Source organism: Primulina eburnea, chromosome 1 (genome assembly GCF_022965805.1).
Source record: "Primulina eburnea isolate SZY01 chromosome 1, ASM2296580v1, whole genome shotgun sequence".
Lineage (NCBI taxonomy): Eukaryota > Viridiplantae > Streptophyta > Magnoliopsida > Lamiales > Gesneriaceae > Primulina > Primulina eburnea.
Genome location: NC_133101.1, coordinates 59830240 through 59848062, shown reverse-complemented (window position 1 = coordinate 59848062; position 17823 = coordinate 59830240). Strand labels below are relative to the sequence as shown.

General features: G+C 36.9%; 3 protein-coding genes across 3 annotated transcripts; 2 read left to right on the top strand and 1 right to left on the bottom strand.

Moving 5' to 3' along the window:
• Positions 1-2419: 2419 nt before the first annotated feature.
• Positions 2420-8951, top strand: LOC140835487 (ATP-dependent zinc metalloprotease FTSH 3, mitochondrial-like). Its single transcript, XM_073200982.1, has 8 exons — positions 2420-2615; positions 2736-2991; positions 3087-3158; positions 3716-3849; positions 4942-5436; positions 5551-6318; positions 7851-8078; positions 8170-8951. The coding sequence occupies exons 1-8, from the start codon at positions 2565-2567 to the stop codon at positions 8647-8649; spliced, it is 2484 nt and encodes an 827-aa protein (XP_073057083.1). The 5' UTR covers positions 2420-2564; the 3' UTR covers positions 8650-8951.
• A 1163-nt stretch (positions 8952-10114) lies between these two features.
• On the top strand, positions 10115-10941 carry LOC140809099 (uncharacterized; the record flags this gene model as incomplete). The annotated part of the gene is made up of 4 exons (XM_073166584.1): positions 10115-10151; positions 10250-10347; positions 10470-10507; positions 10851-10941. Coding segments are annotated over 4 exons (264 nt in total), but the record flags the coding sequence as incomplete, so codon positions are not given.
• A 1622-nt stretch (positions 10942-12563) lies between these two features.
• LOC140835550 (scarecrow-like protein 14) lies at positions 12564-15189 on the bottom strand. Its single transcript, XM_073201036.1, has one exon. The coding sequence runs from the start codon at positions 14863-14865 to the stop codon at positions 12697-12699; it is 2169 nt and encodes a 722-aa protein (XP_073057137.1). The 5' UTR covers positions 14866-15189; the 3' UTR covers positions 12564-12696.
• Positions 15190-17823: the final 2634 nt, after the last annotated feature.

The following is a 17823-nucleotide window of genomic DNA, read 5'->3' as shown; positions in this document are numbered from 1 at the left end:
GGTGGAAGATCTATTTATTACTCACGAGAGAGTACTCTTATGTTACGGTTCACTTCTTTTTATTTGGCAAAATTTGTGTGCAACGGTTTCACGTGTCGTATTTTGTGAGAAATATACATCCATGAAAACTTATTATTTTTTATGTTAAAAATATTATTTTTTTATTGTGAATATCGGTATGATTCATCCGTCTCACAAATAAAGATTCGTCAGACAGTAGAGATCTACTCTTTTATTTTTATCCGTGGGTCATATCAATTTTGTTTGTATTTATAATAAAAATTAATATTTTTTTTATTGATGATTAGAATAAAATACAATTTTATAAATATTATCTAATATATATTTTCGTGTTTGATCTCTAAATGTCAAAAAAATGGCTAATGTTCTTTAGTTGATGGTTGATTTTGGTTCGAGTTAAAGTTGAGAATTTTCGATTGGTTTGAGTTCGAGTTGAGTTCAGGTTTGACGCGGGTTCAAGTTGGGTTCATATTGAACAATTTTTAAATAGTATATTGTCCAATCCGATCTAACTAATCAAACTCATTCGAATGAACACTTTTAGAGGAGAGCCTTCTCCAAGTGGTGATATGGACTTTTATGGGTCTTGTTTTTGTACAAGATAATCAATTTAGTATTGGTTTTTTGGATCGTCTATCCTGTCACACAATTGTCACACAATTTAACTGAGTTGAATAGAAATTTTTTCAACTATTTAAATGTCGGTCTAGAGGGTTAACTCGTGCTTGTTATGGGCTGAATTTGGAAAGAAAATAATTTTTTTTACATTATGAATTTAGGTACTTGTTTGCGAGCTTAAATAAAATCGGAAAGAAAATAATTTTTTTACGTTATGAATTTAGTGATATATATTTTTTTAATGAAAGTCGTAACTTTTTTTATTAATTATTTTTATTAAATTAGAAGTGTAAAATAAAAAAGTAGAATTTTTTTTTGATATTTTTTAAATACTTGTTTATGAAATGAAAATTTTAATTAATTATGATAATTTTTTTTAGTTTTTTTGGTCCAACCCACACGTTGGTCTATCTAATTCGTATTTATAATTGCAACGGAGGTTGTACGTTAACTTGCATTTTCTTTATTAACTGTCGCTTTGTAATATATAGTTTCTTTATTTTTTATTGTTAAAATCGAGTTTAATCACATTTTTTTTATTTTTATTATTATATATTAATTTATATTATAAGGTGGAAACTTGAAAGAGGCGCTCGGTTGGCGATAAGTCGTCAAGCAGTCCGGGCTATTGTTTTGACCCGTAAAATGTCGTGTTTCGCAAGCTCATTGGATCACACACTCTTTTCTAATACCGCCAACATATAATTAATAACAAATAAATAAAAAAATATTAATTACTTGTATATAATTTCACATGCTAATCTACTAAAAACTGAAGGTACAATAATACAAATTTGGATTTGTTAATGAAAATACTTTTTTTTTTTTACCATAAATTACAAATTTTCAGAGTTTAACATATTTAATTTTAAAATTAGCGAGTTGAAGCACACACATTACATTTGTTATGTTAAAAAAAATAAAAATATTTTTTTTTAAATTAAAGCTTTTTAAAATTTAAAGTTGAAATGATATATTCAAATTTTTAATGAAAAAATAGAAGAATAATAAATATGATGGAAATAAAATTATTAATACAAAATAATATAGTACAATCATGATTAAGTTTGATTTATTCCATGAAGTAGAGATATAGTTGTGAAATTTTAAAGGGAAGTTATTGAAAAATTCTCAATCAAAATTTTTTTTTTGCTTCACTCTCTACCCACAAAATTATGGTATTATGTCATATAAAATGTGGTATACTTCATGTGGAAATGTGATACTAAAAAAGTACCTAGGGACTGAACATAAAAAAAAAATAGCGGCTGGAGACTGAACCCAAATTTCCCGAAATTTTAAATAAACAATGGAAAAGAAAAGTCGCCTTTTAATATCTTCCACTTGGCTCCATATTTGGGCGGATCCGGTTTTAACAAATAATAAATGCAAAAATTTGTATAAGACACTTTTTATTTGCGTCATCTATGAAAATATATTGTTTTTTACGCTAAAAATATTTGTTTTTATTGTGGATATCTATAGGATTGAATCGTCTCACAGATAAAGATTCGTGAGACCGTCAATAACAAAATAAAATAAAATAAAAAGATTGACAAAAACTTGTGTGAGACGGTCTCTCATGTCGTATTTTATGAGACAGAACTATTATTTGGATGATCCATGAAAAAAAATTACTTTTTATGTTAAGAATATTATTTTTTATTATGAATATGATAAAGTTGATCCGTCTTGCAGATAAGATCTGTAAGATCGTCTTACGAGACAGTGGATAAAAAGATTAGTAAAATATTTTTATCATTTTGACTGGAAAAAAAAAGATATTTGTATCATTCAATTCATGCTGTTTGGGTTTCAATTGGCTTCGATATAAAAAAAATCTGAACAATCGTAAATTACTCAATTAATTACAATAAACTATAAAATCCATCTCTACCACGCGAAATCGATCAGATTGCCGAATAATGATTTATTCCAGAATCGGTCGTTCCTTGTCGCGTGCCTCTCGTTCAAGAGTAAGCCACTTTCGAGCCTCCGCTTTGATATATATCTTTTGGGTGAAGTTTATAGATGTTTTCATCGGAGTATTTTTATTATTCTGTTTTGTTTTGTTTTGTTTTGTTTTTTGTTTGTAGAATGTGATTAATGGTGTTGACAACGGCGGGTCCTTGTTGTTGAACAAGGAAATTCTTGGAGCTCGGCATGTGTATCATTCGAATTATATTGTGAATAATACGTTTCATGGAAAACTAGGTTTTCTCAGCGGGTATTTAGCTACGAAAGGAGCTAAAAATGGGTTGATCTCTAGATCTTATCCATCAAATTCTAAGCACTTAATTGAAAAAGCCCGGATACGTAGATTTTTCTCTAGTGAAGCGCCAAAGAAGAAAAGTAAGAGCTTCTATTTTTAGTTCTATGTTGAAAATTTGGAATTGTGTATCATAGGTCGCGCCTTTTAATTTGTTTGTTGTGTTTTGTGTTGCTAGACTACGAAAAATTTTATCCCAGACAGAAAAAAGAAATTCCGAAGCAAAATGAGCAGAAATCTGGTTCGAAAGGTTTGTTATTCTTTCCTTATTTTTTGCATAGAAGACAGTCGGTGGAATCAATGAGATGTTTAAAGCTGCAAGTTAAGTCCTTGCGGAAATTATGACTCAGTTAAAATAAATTATGACACAGTTAAAATACATAAACCTGAGGGCTGAGTCCCATGGTTGTTTGTCTTTTTATATTGAACCCTGTATTGATTAATGAACAAATCTTCATTTGGTGTTTCTTCAAGCAGTATCATGCATCTAGGCATATCTTACTCAAGTTTTCTTCAGATATGTGATTCGATTGGTGCATCACTAAGAATTTTGCTACTGTTTGGAATATGTTTTCTTCAATTGGCTCCATCTGATTATGTTCTCCTTTGTTGTGATGGCTCCACAATAACAGTTGAGTGCTTGGCAAAGTGTCTTCTGTATAACTGTATGAGTGCCGTGATATTTCCACAATATGAAATTGAGTTTTGAGATTTTACCTTGGCGCAACATTTGAATGTTAGACTTTTAGATGTTTTTAAGTTGCCATATCAAATATCTTTCTGTGACCTTGGTTTATTCAATCTCAGAGGAAGGAAATACAGATGATCATGGCAATTTTCAAGACACTTTCACCAAGAATTTGCTAAATATCGTCCCACCAATCTTGGCGCTCGCATTGGTTGTTTCATTATTTCCACACATGCCGCATGAAGAGAAACAGGTAATATTATGCGTACTTACTATTTTTAATACTAAAATGAAGAATTGCGGGACTCTTTGCTCTTCTGGACTTTGGCTAGTTAATCTGTGTTGCTTTCTCTGTCTTAAAAATGTAGATGGATAAGTAGTCTATATAAATTTTACAATGTTACAATTTTTAAAACCCCGTGGATTTATTTACAGTCTCTCTCTTGAATACTAATCCGTTGGTTTCTCTGGGAAAAATAATCATCATGCTATTTTTTTATGTACGTCACGAACTGGTTTGATTTTGTATTGGTATTGATTGCTCGATTGCAATTCTCATATTCTTGGAACTTCAATTGCCATTTGAGTATATATCTATAAGGTTTAGACTTCAAAAGTAATTGGGCAAGTTATAATGTTCTTTATGCTCGTTCCTTCTTGTGGTGGGAGCATACCAGTTCTATAATATTGTTAATGATAATATCAAACCATTTAAAGGCCAAAAGGCCAATAATCAAATATTATATGCAGCGCAATTCAAATAATTTGACTTTCGGAATCAGCACTTGTTGGTACTTGGTAATTACTTGCTGAACTGTCACAATTTAATTTACTTTATGCGGTGGATGTTCACATTCATGGAATAAAAGAAGAGGAAAATGAGAAAAATAGTATAGATTGGTTTTCTGTTATGGATAGATACATAATGTCAGGTTCTAAGAAATAGTTTTAAAGAGGAAAAAGGCAAAAAAATTGCTACTCTTTAATTTGAGGAGTATTGGATTAAGCAACAGTATACACATACTATTCCGGACGCCATTTATGAGGAACTACCAAGAGCTTTAATTTCATGATATATTTAAATAACCCTGATATTAAGGCCATTCTCAAAAATGTCCTGGCACTGAAATGTTAAAACATATGTTTTTAGACTAATGTCTGCCTTGGATAACATTTGATTGCTTATTGACATAGCAAGATGGAAATGATTGTTTATGTGGTCGGGCCTGGTTAATTTGGGACTAAGGCTTGCAATGATATGGTGATGATTGTTGATGTCAATGACACTTCTATAAATTTTCTACTTTAGTCTTTTGAAATAAACTTATTGACTGTAACCTAGCAGATTAGTTTTCAAGAGTTCAAAAACAAGCTGCTGGAACCAGGTTTAGTGGACCAAATTGTTGTGTCTAATAAGTCAGTTGCTAAAATTTATGTAAGAAGCTCACCACGAAGTCAAAATAGCAATGATACAACTGGAGAATCTAAATTTGAAGATCCTGTTGGTGGCGCCCTTGCAAGTGAGAAAACAAGCCAATATAAATATTATTTTAATATTGGGAGTGTTGATTCGTTTGAAGAAAAGTTAGAGGAAGCCCAGGTAGCATTGGGGATTGACCGACATGATTATGTACCTGTTACTTATGTTTCTGAAATGGTTTGGTTCCAAGAATTAATGAGATTTGCTCCTACGGTTTTGTTATTGGGATTCCTCTTTTACATGGGTCGGAAAATGCAAGGGGGAATCGGTGTTGGAGGTACTGGTGGAAAGGGCGCACGTGGGATTTTCAACATCGGAAAAGCGCACATCACGAAGGTGGACAAAAATGCAAAAAATAAGGTTTGTCATCAAATCCTACCATCTTGAACCAAATATTTTGAGCATTTTCCATTCTATGGATATGAGTCTCCGAGGCTAAAGGTCTTTGTCCTCTCTTTTTTCCTTTTGTTTCAGATTTATTTTAAAGACGTTGCCGGCTGTGATGAAGCAAAGCAGGAGATTATGGAGTTTGTTCACTTCCTAAAGAACCCTAAGAAGTATGAGGAGCTGGGAGCCAAAATTCCTAAAGGTGCTCTGCTGGTTGGACCTCCAGGGACGGGTAAAACGCTTCTGGCAAAAGCAACTGCTGGTGAATCTGGTGTGCCTTTTTTGTCCATATCTGGTTCTGATTTCATGGAAATGTTTGTTGGTGTTGGGCCGTCAAGAGTTAGAAACTTGTTTCAAGAGGCAAGGCAATGTGCACCTAGTATCATATTCATTGATGAGATTGATGCAATTGGAAGAGCAAGAGGACGTGGGGGTTTTGCTGGTTCTAATGATGAGCGTGAAAGCACCCTTAACCAGTTGCTTGTAGAAATGGATGGGTTTGGAACTACATCTGGTGTGGTTGTTATTGCTGGCACCAACAGACCTGATATTTTAGACAAGGCCTTGTTGAGGCCTGGTCGATTTGATCGTCAAATCAGCTTAGATAAACCGGATATCAAAGGCCGTGAACAGATATTTCAGATCTACTTGAAGAAGCTTAAACTAGATCATGAACCACCTTATTATTCTCAGAGACTAGCGGCCCTCACTCCTGGATTTGCTGGTGCAGATATTGCAAATGTTTGCAATGAAGCTGCATTGATAGCTGCCAGATGTGATCAAACTCTGGTGAAAATGGAAAATTTTGATGGAGCAATAGACAGAATCATTGGTGGTCTTGAGAAGAAAAATAAGGTATGTCATTATGAATTGGGATCTTCTTGTTTATCGGGGTATAATTGTTTCTAGTTTTTCTACTGCTTGCGGAAGCTCTGGTACGAGGCAAATGAGTTTATTTTATGGAATTTTAGCCTCTCATCACCATGGCTAATTTTAAACAACTGTTTAGGAATTCAAGTCTTAAAGTTATATTTAACATAAGCAACAAATTGAGGACTGCTCGACACATAAGCAACAAATTGAGGACTGCTTGACACTCCTACTTTAGTGATCACTGATAAGTTGCTGCGATGTCAATTCTTCATCTATTATGCACTGTTTTCAAAATCATGAGGTGGGAGTACAATTATTGATTGGGATTATGAAAATCAGAAGAAAATGCCAAATTCAGAATATACTGGCCTTCGTCTTTTTCTTTAAAAATATAGTATATCTTAAATTTAATATATTGGTTGAGTATCATGTAAAACTTGAAGAAAGCATTCTCTGTTGTCACTGTTTGTACGTGTATTTGCTTCACATTTTCATCCAAACAAAATATTGACAATATTATCTTCATGGTAATTTAGAATCTAAATCTAGCTTAATATGACGAAAGTTTTCTGGAGTTGGATGGTTGAGTGATGATTTTACAGCTTAGTTGGATGTCTTGGAGGGGTGACTTCATGTATAGCTGAAGTTAGTATGTTCAAAAGTTGATAACAATGCAACATTCATTTCGAGACAGTTGAATGATGATGTAAATCTTACATTTCTCCGTGTAAAGTTGACAGTTGCCCGCATTTAATTGCTTCTGGATTCCTTTCAAAGTTCTAAAATTTGTTTGAATTTTGTCCCTTGATTTTCTAGCAATATTTCAATCACGTCAAACTTGTTGCCTAGGATTTTGGTTATGGACTCATAAAACATGATGTGTAATTGACGTTATATATGTTCTTATTTCTTTAATTATAAATGCCACTTGCTCGCCACATTAAGTGAATTTCTATTCTTTCCTTTTCCCTCTCAAAGGTCTGATATAAGGGGCTGAGTTGCAAGTTGGATCTAGAGGGGCTTTTGTCTATTATCTTTTGCGACTTTCTGTAGTTTGTGATATAGATATTGGCGTCCTTTTCCCTCTCAAAGGTCTGATACAAGGGGTTGAGTTGCGAGTTGGACTTGTATCATATGATCTAGAGGGGCTTATTTATGTCTATTATCTTTCTCGACTTTCTACAGTTTGTGATATGAAATGGGCGTCAGCACGGAAGTGCTTTTCTGAAGTCATTCTGTTTTTCTCTTTGATGGAACTTGGAATAAGTTCCTGGAGAAATAGTTTCCATAGGTCTCATTATCATTTAAAACAGTCTTTCATATGAGGTGCAATGTACTCATAGCAGTCGAACTCTAATCCCGATGATATATTACTGCATTTAAAATTATATTCTTTAGATCGACTGGTGCATAATGTATTTATGATTTCATAGTAACGTAATTGATTTTCTGCAGACTTTGTGACCCCTTTCTTTTCCATTAAGCACAACATTTTTCTGCTTTTCTCTCAACAGGTTATAAGTAAACTCGAAAGGCGGACTGTAGCCTATCATGAATCAGGCCATGCTGTAGTCGGTTGGTTTCTGGAACATGCAGAACCCTTGTTGAAGGTGACTATTGTTCCTCGTGGTTCAGCAGCACTCGGCTTCGCGCAATATGTTCCCAGTGAGAACCTTCTCATGACTAAAGAACAGCTTTTTGATATGACTTGCATGACCCTTGGTGGGCGTGCTGCAGAACAGGTTGCCAAGTATTTTAATTGACTTTGAAATTCTTAATTCCATCTTCTCTATGTATAAAATTTTTATACTTTTATTCCATTTTTTGGTTCAGGTATTACTGGGGAAAATTTCAACTGGAGCTCAGAATGATTTGGAGAAAGTGACGAAAATGACTTATGCCCAGGTTGCGGTCTACGGTTTTAGTGAGAAAGTAGGCCTTCTCTCGTTTCCACAGAGGGATGATGGATTTGAGATGAGCAAACCCTACAGCAGCAAGACTGCAGCTATTATTGATGCCGAAGTGCGAGACTGGGTTTCAAAGGCATACACACATACATTGCAACTCGTAGAGGAACACAAAGAACAAGTGGCACAGATTGCTGAATTGTTGCTGGAAAAAGAAACTCTTCATCAAGAGGATTTGGTCCAGGTACTTGGCGAGCGTCCTTTCAAATCAAGTGAGTTGACGAATTATGACAGATTTAAGCAAGGATTTCAGGAGGAAGAACAAAAGGTTGGGAAAACTTTAGAGGATGGGATAACAGAAGATGACGGGTCTTCACCTCTTATTCCAGAAGTAGTTCCCGCCTGAGTTTCCGTTGATCTTAGCTGATTTCTGATGTTTGTTTCTGACATATCCAGAGTGCAAAGTTCTACCTGCACCTATGATGCCTCGGGTTGCTCTTGTACTAACTGGAAAAATTCGTCGATACATGCCATAAAAATGTATTATTACTAAAGACTTTTCTGCATTTGATCATCGCTTCGTTTTAATCTGGCGAAGGGAATCTGGATTGTAGAGAAGACAGCGGAGGATGTAATTAATTGGTTTGTAAATGTAACGTAGTGACAATAAAATCTTGGCGACAAAAGGGGTTTCATTGTTCTTTCTCCCATCATTGTCCCAGTTTCGCTTGTTCGTTCAAGATTTCTTCTATCCAATAATCCTGTCCGTTTTATGGAATGACTGCATTTACGAAATCAAGTTTTATCTTGCTACCAATATTTTCATGATCGGATCGATAACCGAATCGGTCTATTTTTTAAAAAAACATACCAATCCATTAAATCGAAATTCTGTAATATTATATAAAATATTAATATAATATAATGAATAATATATTTAAATTTAAAACCTAGAAATGTATATAAATAAACAAAAAAATATATATTTATCCTAAGTTTAAAAACTAAATTATATATTTAAAGCATCAATTATAGTTATATATATTTAAAACAAAAAATAGATTAAATAAACTATAACAATGCTAAAGTAATATTCTTAACAAACTCTTAATTTCAAATAATCATATATATAACAAAATATTAAATTTAAGGTTTTTAAAAATAAGAAATTTTTTTTTATTAAAAAAAAAAAACTGAAAACCTGTCGACAAGTATAATTATTAACTTTTATAAACTAATTATTATTAACAATTAAAGGAGATTTCGAACATAACTCGAGAGAACACGCTTTAACGAAGGATGTAGCAATTGAAAATAAATATTTGTGCACATAAACAGTTATGCTTCTGCTCACAAACCGTGACAATTTTTGTGTTCATCAATGAGATGACACTCAACTATTGAATATACAATTTTGATATGTCTCATCACATCTAATATGTGAGCTACACCTAGTTGTGGACACAAAAGTGTGCATGATTGGTTTGCAGCATAACAAAGCTGCACACATAAATATATAACTTATTTTTGTCCCTTCGGATTTGAAACAGCACGAAGGGACTCGTGTAGGCGCCCCCCCGCGCGCGCTGTCGAGCGCTCTCAGTAGCGCCTGTCGAGATCTCTCAGTAGGCGCGCACGGGTGCGCGCCTGCTACTGTTCATCGAACTTTTTTTTTTGAGTTTCAGTCCCTTGTATGTTTCGACTACTCGTTTGAAATTCTTTCAACATTCAATGAACTCGTTTCAAGTTTAATTCGATACCACCGAACTTAATATTCATTCATTAAGCTTCGTTATTCGTTTCGAATTTTTCCAATCAAACACATTGATTAATTTGCTTAATTTTCATTCATCAAACATCAAATTATCCAACATGGTATACCTATTGAATGCACCAAGAACATCATAGGTAACATGTTGATAATGTTTATTTATATAATTTGTGAAAGTGGTCTAATTTCATTTTATTATTCATTCATTGACTTCTCATTTGATTTTTTGATTTAGAGTACATGATCAATAAGCTTCAGATAGAGAAGGGTAAAGCTCCGGAAACGTGTGCTTTATTGTACAAGGATTATGGAACCACTATGGCTGGTCTTAGGGTATGTGTTCTTGAATTTTTTCGTTAAACGCACATTTGACAATGAAGGTGATTGAAGAGAAACAATTTACCGTTGAATCAGACTTATAACTTCATAACTTAAAATTCCTTTTTTTTTTTCAGTTCATTGGATCTGATTTTGATTATGATGATTGTCACAGGTACTTAATATTGTTCCTTTTAAATCTTCTTGTTTTGTTTTGATTGTAGCTTCTTTTTGCTAAGAAATGTACATAGGAGAAGTGTTTGTTGCTGCACTCTCCTCTATAGCAAAATCATTATCAAAGTTTAATGTTTTCAATGGATATCTTACTAAAAAATAAAATCAGAAATTGAAATGATATGCCATGTGTCATATCTATATTATTACAAGCATTTCCATCTCATTTCCTTTGAAATGAAACAAATGTGGAAACGTGTTCCCTGCTGTTTTTCATAATAGAATTGTATCTGTCTAATTTTGTCTTCGTGCAAGTGTTCAAGACACCATATTCTTTTGTGCAGCTTTGTGCATGGAAGATTACCTTATGAATGGCTAAAGCTCGATCATACATTAAGAAGTCTTCTGCATAGCTTATGTTGCAGCCGATATTGATGTTGGAATAAAGTGTGAGGAAGGAGAGATGGGTGGTCACTCGGTTATTTTTGTTTGTGTGAGTGAGACTAGCTTTGTTTCCATTGTATATCATCACAATGGAATTTGAGGTTGTAACAGCTTACCGATAAGAAAAGTTGCCAGTTCCTCTCTTATTTTGATTCATTATTGATGATAAACCGATAGAAATTTGAGGTTGTAGCAGCATACCGACAAGAAAAGTTGTAAGTTCCTTTCGTTTAATATGTAGAAGTGAATACCTTCCATTTAAGTGTCTGAACTTCGACAATGTCACTTGATACAGATTTTTTCAAACGGAAATGACGCTTATGTCGCTCAAATTCTTAGCTGGCTAGGAACAGAGGATTGCTCTGATGATATCATATGTTTTGAGACGTTGAATCCTACAAACAAGGATGTAGTAGTTGATGATTTTGGTGATGAGTTGAACAGATTGAAGAGCATTTTGCAATTTGTCTGGCTTTATGCTTATATTTGACTATTTTCTTGATTTTCTCTTGTTCTAGGACTTCCCAAGTCCCCTTTTGTGTGCTAACCATTTGAAAACGCCTTTGAACAAGCCTTTAAGGTTGCAGATATTAATCCTCACAAAACGGTAGGAGATGAAGCACACTATATTCCTAGTTTTTTTCTTGGCATCTCATACTGACCGATACATCCGTTTGCATACTTTACAATATAGCTTTAACAACATTTAGATCCTTCATAGGAAATACATCGTAAAACAGAATTAATTTGTTTTCCAGTTGTTCTTTGATGACTATTCGAAATCTACAAACAGCAAAGCCCTTAGCCTATAAACCGTTCTTGTATTTGAATCCACCACTCGTTCCCCAGGACAAAAACTAGACAACTAAAGTATCAAACGTGTACATTTTTCCTAAGTACCTGTATTTCTTGAATAAAGGTTGGCAAACCTCATAAGCCAAAAAGGTGTAGATTATTCATCGGAGAGCATCCACAATATGGAGGAGGCCTTACCAGAGCTGTGGGAAGCCAGAGAGAAGATGGATACGCTCCATTCTGAGAAAGCTTCTCTTGAGACTTGAGTGAGAGCTTGAACTTGGGGCAAGTCTCACTAGATCTTTAGAACATACAAATTTGAACTCCTTGTTTTCGCTCACTTCTTTTTCCTGTATTTCTTCCGAGTATTGGAAATAACCATTGTTTTTACCATTCCTAACTGTATTGCTTGGCTTAATGGATGTGGATTTTTACCATATCCACCTAATCACTTTAATAACAGTAGCAATTTTCTCATGCATTTATCCTCCACCTTCCTTATATCAGTTACATTGCATCCATATTATGATTAAATCTATTTTTATTGAGAATCCATAATTATCCAACCATCCAAGCCCTCGATAGTCATCTATGTACCATGGATAAAAAAAAAAATCAGTACTTGAAATGCAATATGGCTACAACTTTACGACCTGCTAGAATTTTTGATAGTTTTGGTCATCATCACACATTGTACATCTCTTGCATTGGATGATTAATTCTAAGAGACCAGAAAGATATTCCAACACAACTGAATGGTGAAATTAATTATGGAAGTAACAAACGAGTAACATCAAAAGCAGGTGTGGCAAGAAGGGTCAATCATACGAAAGACGAAAAGTTCCATACAGACAAGAGCTATCCACAACTAAGGCAAGAGCTCTACAAACATGCTCCGTACATTATGCTCCACAAAAAATTCTATTTAATATAGCTTGTACCATCGTTAGATCACTTGCTGGTAGGCTTCCAATATGAGAGACCATATATGACACGACCTTTCCATCCTTGCAGCATCCACATCCCATCTTCATCCACTGAAAAGTCCTTGTGATATTCCTTCTTCACCTTGTTCTTCACATGTTTAACGATTTCTGGATCGAGCGGGAGCTGTCTAAATCCCGCTCTTATATTCCTGGCCTGCCACTGCTTATACGTCTCTGGCCTCTCGACCCTCTCACTGCCTTCACAAGCTACAATATTCATAATTTCCTTCCCAAAGATCTGTTCCTCGAAAAGAAGCCTTTCTGGGTCCTCCGGAGCTATGGAAGCCTCAAACATATCAAACATGGAGGAGAAGTGGAAGAGTGTTTCTCTAAATCGAGTAATAAAGAAAGGGGTATTGTACGTCCCATTGACGACTCCATGTATGAACAGATCAGGATTGATCTTCCTGATCAAATCTAAAACTGCATCTCTCGGGCTGTTCACGGTTACAGTCTCGTCTGGCACATTTTGAAGCCGGTGCAAAGAATTGACCACAAGTAGCTCGTTTTTGTCAATCCTGAGATCTTCAAGTTTGATAGTTTCCCACTTTTGAGCTATGGCCGTAAACTTAAATGGGACGTTGAATCTATCACAGTAGTTTGCAAGACGGTGGCCAGTGTCCTTGACCCTCTCTGCTGGCCGAAAACCTGTCTGTGGAAAATCTATACCGGTTATTCGAAGCTTTGGAGGTCCTTCCGGTCGATCAGAAAGAGCCTGGATCAGGCAGGGCCACTGGAATCCATACAGAATTCCAAAGTCAATAATGTGAATTCTTGTAGCTCCAGTGGTTAGTTTCTTGATCGTCCTGTTTGCAAACACATTCGACATCTTCCTGTACGGACATGCTGAGATATAAGTCTTGTAAGCTTTCAAAATCATCGCAGCCGATATCCTCCTGGAAGAAAACACAGCGTATAATTCTGTCCCAGTCCCAGCCAAACGAGCCTCAAGGGCATTGGCAAAATGGTGAGCCAGCCTTTCCGAGCCATCACCATGAGGAGACGAGTGCTGCCTTATCCGGATTAAGAGATCATTGAAGGTCCTCCTGTCAAAACTTGCAACAGCTTGTGCACATTGTATTAATAGGCCCCTCAAATCCACCACTTCTTTCGCCTCGCCTCGCTTCTTGCCACCTTTCGAATTTCCTTTCTTTGAATCTTTCGATTTATCTTTTTTTCGGGATTTCTTTGTTGGTTCACTTTTCTTGACTTCGTCATGGGCGAGCATCAGGGGTTTTTTGGTATTTGAACAAAGCAACACATTATCATACATCTCAAGTGGCTCCACTTCACCTAGATCGTCAGCCACTTGTTTGCGACTCCGGTACTCCTCCCGAAAATCACCATCTCCTCTACCACGGTTCTTCTTCTCTTTTGAACTATTTGGAGAACAGTCAAGTTTGTCTCTTCCCACGACTTCCGTACAATCATCATTTTTATCCTTAGTTTCTAAGGAATGGCTAACAAAGTTATCACTAAGCTTGAGTTCTGGGCTCTCACTCAATGGATTGGAAACCGAAAATTGACTCAACGGAGGGCAATCCAGTGTAAAACCACCATGACTAATGATCCTTTCCGAGGAACCAAAAAATGACTGTGAATCTAACTGCCTAGCCAACGAAGAAGAATTCAGAACTTCATATGAAGGGGTAACAACAAAGGACTCGAACTCCCTTTGATTTTGATCATTCCAATTGGACTCAATGAAACTGGTGGTATCAGAGGAGCTTGCACTAACACTATCCCTGGTATTTTTCGTGAAATTATCACTCGGGCTTCCGGGACTTTCACCAAGATCATTATTAAGAACATCATACAAGGATTTTTCAGTGGCTTGGAGAGCCAAACAATCATGAAGCATACAAGGCTTATTTTCTAAGTCTATTTCTTCCATAAGCATATGGTTTATGAACTTAAGCATCGGATCAGAATGGTCAAATTCTGTAGGACTTTCCCCCTCAGATGAAGATTCATCAGCAGGGGGCGACCCTTTCGTGTTAACCGGGAATCCATCAAAATCATGGTTGAAGTTGTATTCATTTAATCCTTTTTCTTCGGGAAATTTTGGTTTTGCGTGGTGATTAAATTGAAAATCTTCCGTAGCAACCGGGTATTGATGGACTACAGTATTCATTCCAAACTCAAACTTAAATTGAGTTTTATACCAGCTAGTTAAAACAGAAAAATCTTGAAATTTGATACTTTTATATCAAAAAAATAGCTAGCTACCTTATCCAAAAAACCAGGACAAGAAAGTGAAAAAAGGCCCAAACCCCTAAAATAGAATTAAAAAAATTCCTCGTAAATCAGAAGCAATTTCCCCTCAAAACAAAATAATGTTGTGTACCTTGGAGGAGAATATCAAAGATTGAATCTTGACGGGTTTCCAGCCATAGAAAAGAAAAAAGATGGAGACAACAAAAAGTTTGACCGAAAGTTTCCTAATAAAAGAAGGGATCGGGTTTTTATAGAAGTAAATGCAGATGAAAATGGCCAAGGGAAACAAAGAAGATTCGAGGAAATTCATGATCCTTAGAGCAGGGGCCAAAAGTAGTGGAGCCGGTAAACCATTAAAGTAGTCACCCACCCTTGACTTTTCACTCCCTGTGTAAAGATTCGAATATATTACAAAGATTCATACATGAACCTGTCTAGAAAGTCTCGTTGTCTTCGTCTCGACTGTTTGTTCTTGAAAGACATGCATTCTAAATTAACGAGTGGAGGATGAATCTTGATTACAAAATCGAATATTTGATTATATTATTATAATTAATTTGGAGGATTCTTTGACGATCTGTTCAAGTTGTCGAATGTAGTAACCCGATTCCTAATTTGAGTTAATTATCGGATTAATTATATTTTCGGTGGGATCGGAAGGACCGAACAAGTTCGGATCATCCGATGAGTTCGGATCGTCCGATGAGTTCGGATCGTCTGAGCCAGTGTCGGACCGTCCGAGACAGGTGGCTGGACACGTGGAAGGGTTCTGGACACGTAGTAAGGTTCGGATCATCCGATTGGGGTTCGGATCGTCCGAGACAGGTGGCTGTACTCGTGGAAGTCATGCAAGGATCGGATCGTCCGATCAGAGTTCGGACCGTCCGAAGTGTGCCGGATCGGAGCTTCCGAAATGGTTCGGATCGTCCGAATATTAGCTATAAATAGAGGCGCGAGGCTTCATTTGTGACTCGCCAATTCAGAGAGTTCCATAGCATTTCAGTCGTTTCTGTGAGATTCTAGTCTTTTTCCGAGGTTCGGGCACTAGCGGGGAGCTGCTGGTCTTGTAGCGGAGCTGTGCTCTAGTTGGGAGCTAGCGGCATCAGTGGGCTAGCGACGGACGAAGGCTTGGACTAGACCTGTTGTCTGGTTATTCCAGTGGATTAGGATTGCTGTGATAGAGGTACGGAAGTACTATCCGAGATATCCTGGTCGAGTATACATTCTTATATGTGTTGCATGATTATGTGGTGCATTGATATATGTCATATGATGCATGCTATTATGTCACGTTTATTACTGCATGTTGCATTTCATGTGGAGCCGTATCTCCTTCGAGATAGCCTTTACTGTTGAGCTGTATCTCTTTCGAGATAAGCTATATATCTTGTGGGGCCGCTCAGCCCTGTCTTGTCTTGTGGACGCATGGACACCGAGAGTACACAGTGGCCGACGGGTCGGGAGGGCTTCGGTGATCCGGGACATTTTAGGTCCACGTCTGTTCTTGCAGTGGATGCAGTGACCCAGAGGTAGGACCGCGCGGCACTATCCACTTGGCGCCTCTAGACTGAGCATTTTGAGATCTTTTGTGATTCCTGTTTCTTGACTACCCTGGTATCATATCATAGCATGTGCATTTCATATAGGTTTGTATACTCATGCTTTTGTACTGGGCGTTCTTATCGCTCACGTCCTCGGTTTTGTTTATCTTGGACACCCCATTTCCACGGGGCAGGCCTCAGGTTGGATGGCTCAGGAGGAGGAGGAGGACGTTGAGTAGCCGGTGGAGTTATTTATTCAGTACTCTTTGATTCGATATGGTTGTACCGTATACTTTCTTTTCATTCTGAGTTGTTATGGATTTTCGATGGGGTTGTATAACTATCATTTGTTGACCTTTTCCGCTATTATCTCTGATTGTTATTAATTAAGTTAAGTTGCATGCTTAGTTCTTGATTAGTAGGTGATTCTGGAACGGGTCACTACATTTATGGTATCAGAGCATGCTTACGATTTTGGGATATAGATTCTGTTTTGGGATTTTCGTTGACCATTTTACCATTTTTCCCCATTCTATCTTGTAGCGATGGCTGACCACTTTGGTGATGAGAGTAGTCAGGGGAGTGTAGGTCGTTGGGGCGACCAGGATGATCATAGGCGTCATCGTGAGCATCGTCATCGTCGGGATGGTCCTAGGCGTTTTGAGTTGCATCGTTTTATTCAGATGGGGCCTAAGCCTCTAGTCGGTGGAGAGACTCTCGATGATGCTGAGGACTGGTTAGAGCGCATGGAGAGTTGTTTCCGTGCATTTCAGTGCACCGAGGAGCAGAAGATAGAGACCCTTAGCTTTCTTCTCGAGGGCCGTGCGCGCAAGTGGTGGCGATCGACTTCTGCGCCGATAGTCCAGTCCCAGGGTAGGGTGACTTGGGCCGATTTCCGTGCAGCTTTCATGCAGCTGTATTTTCCTCCAGCCCTTCGCCAGGCGAAGACGATTGAGCTCCTGAACCTTAAGCAGGGGAGTATGTCTGTTGATGAGTATCAGCAGAAATTCTTCGAGCTGTTACCCTTCGCTCCTCATATCAGTGGCAGTTCTGAGGCCAAGTATGACCATTTCCTCCAGGGTCTTAACCAGGAGATCTTTGACCGAGTCACTGTCTGTGATAATCCTACTTCTTATGATGGGTTAGTGAACCGGTGTCGCCAGGCAGAGATCAGTCTCCAGCGTGGTAGGGCTATTCTTTCTTCTAGACCTCCGAGTACTCTGAGGCCTCGATCTCAGTCGTTCAAGAAATCTGGTTCGTCTTCTTCTGGATCTGGATCTCGATCTAGCGGTGTTTTCCGTTTTGGTAAGAAGAAGGAATCTTGTGCGCATTGT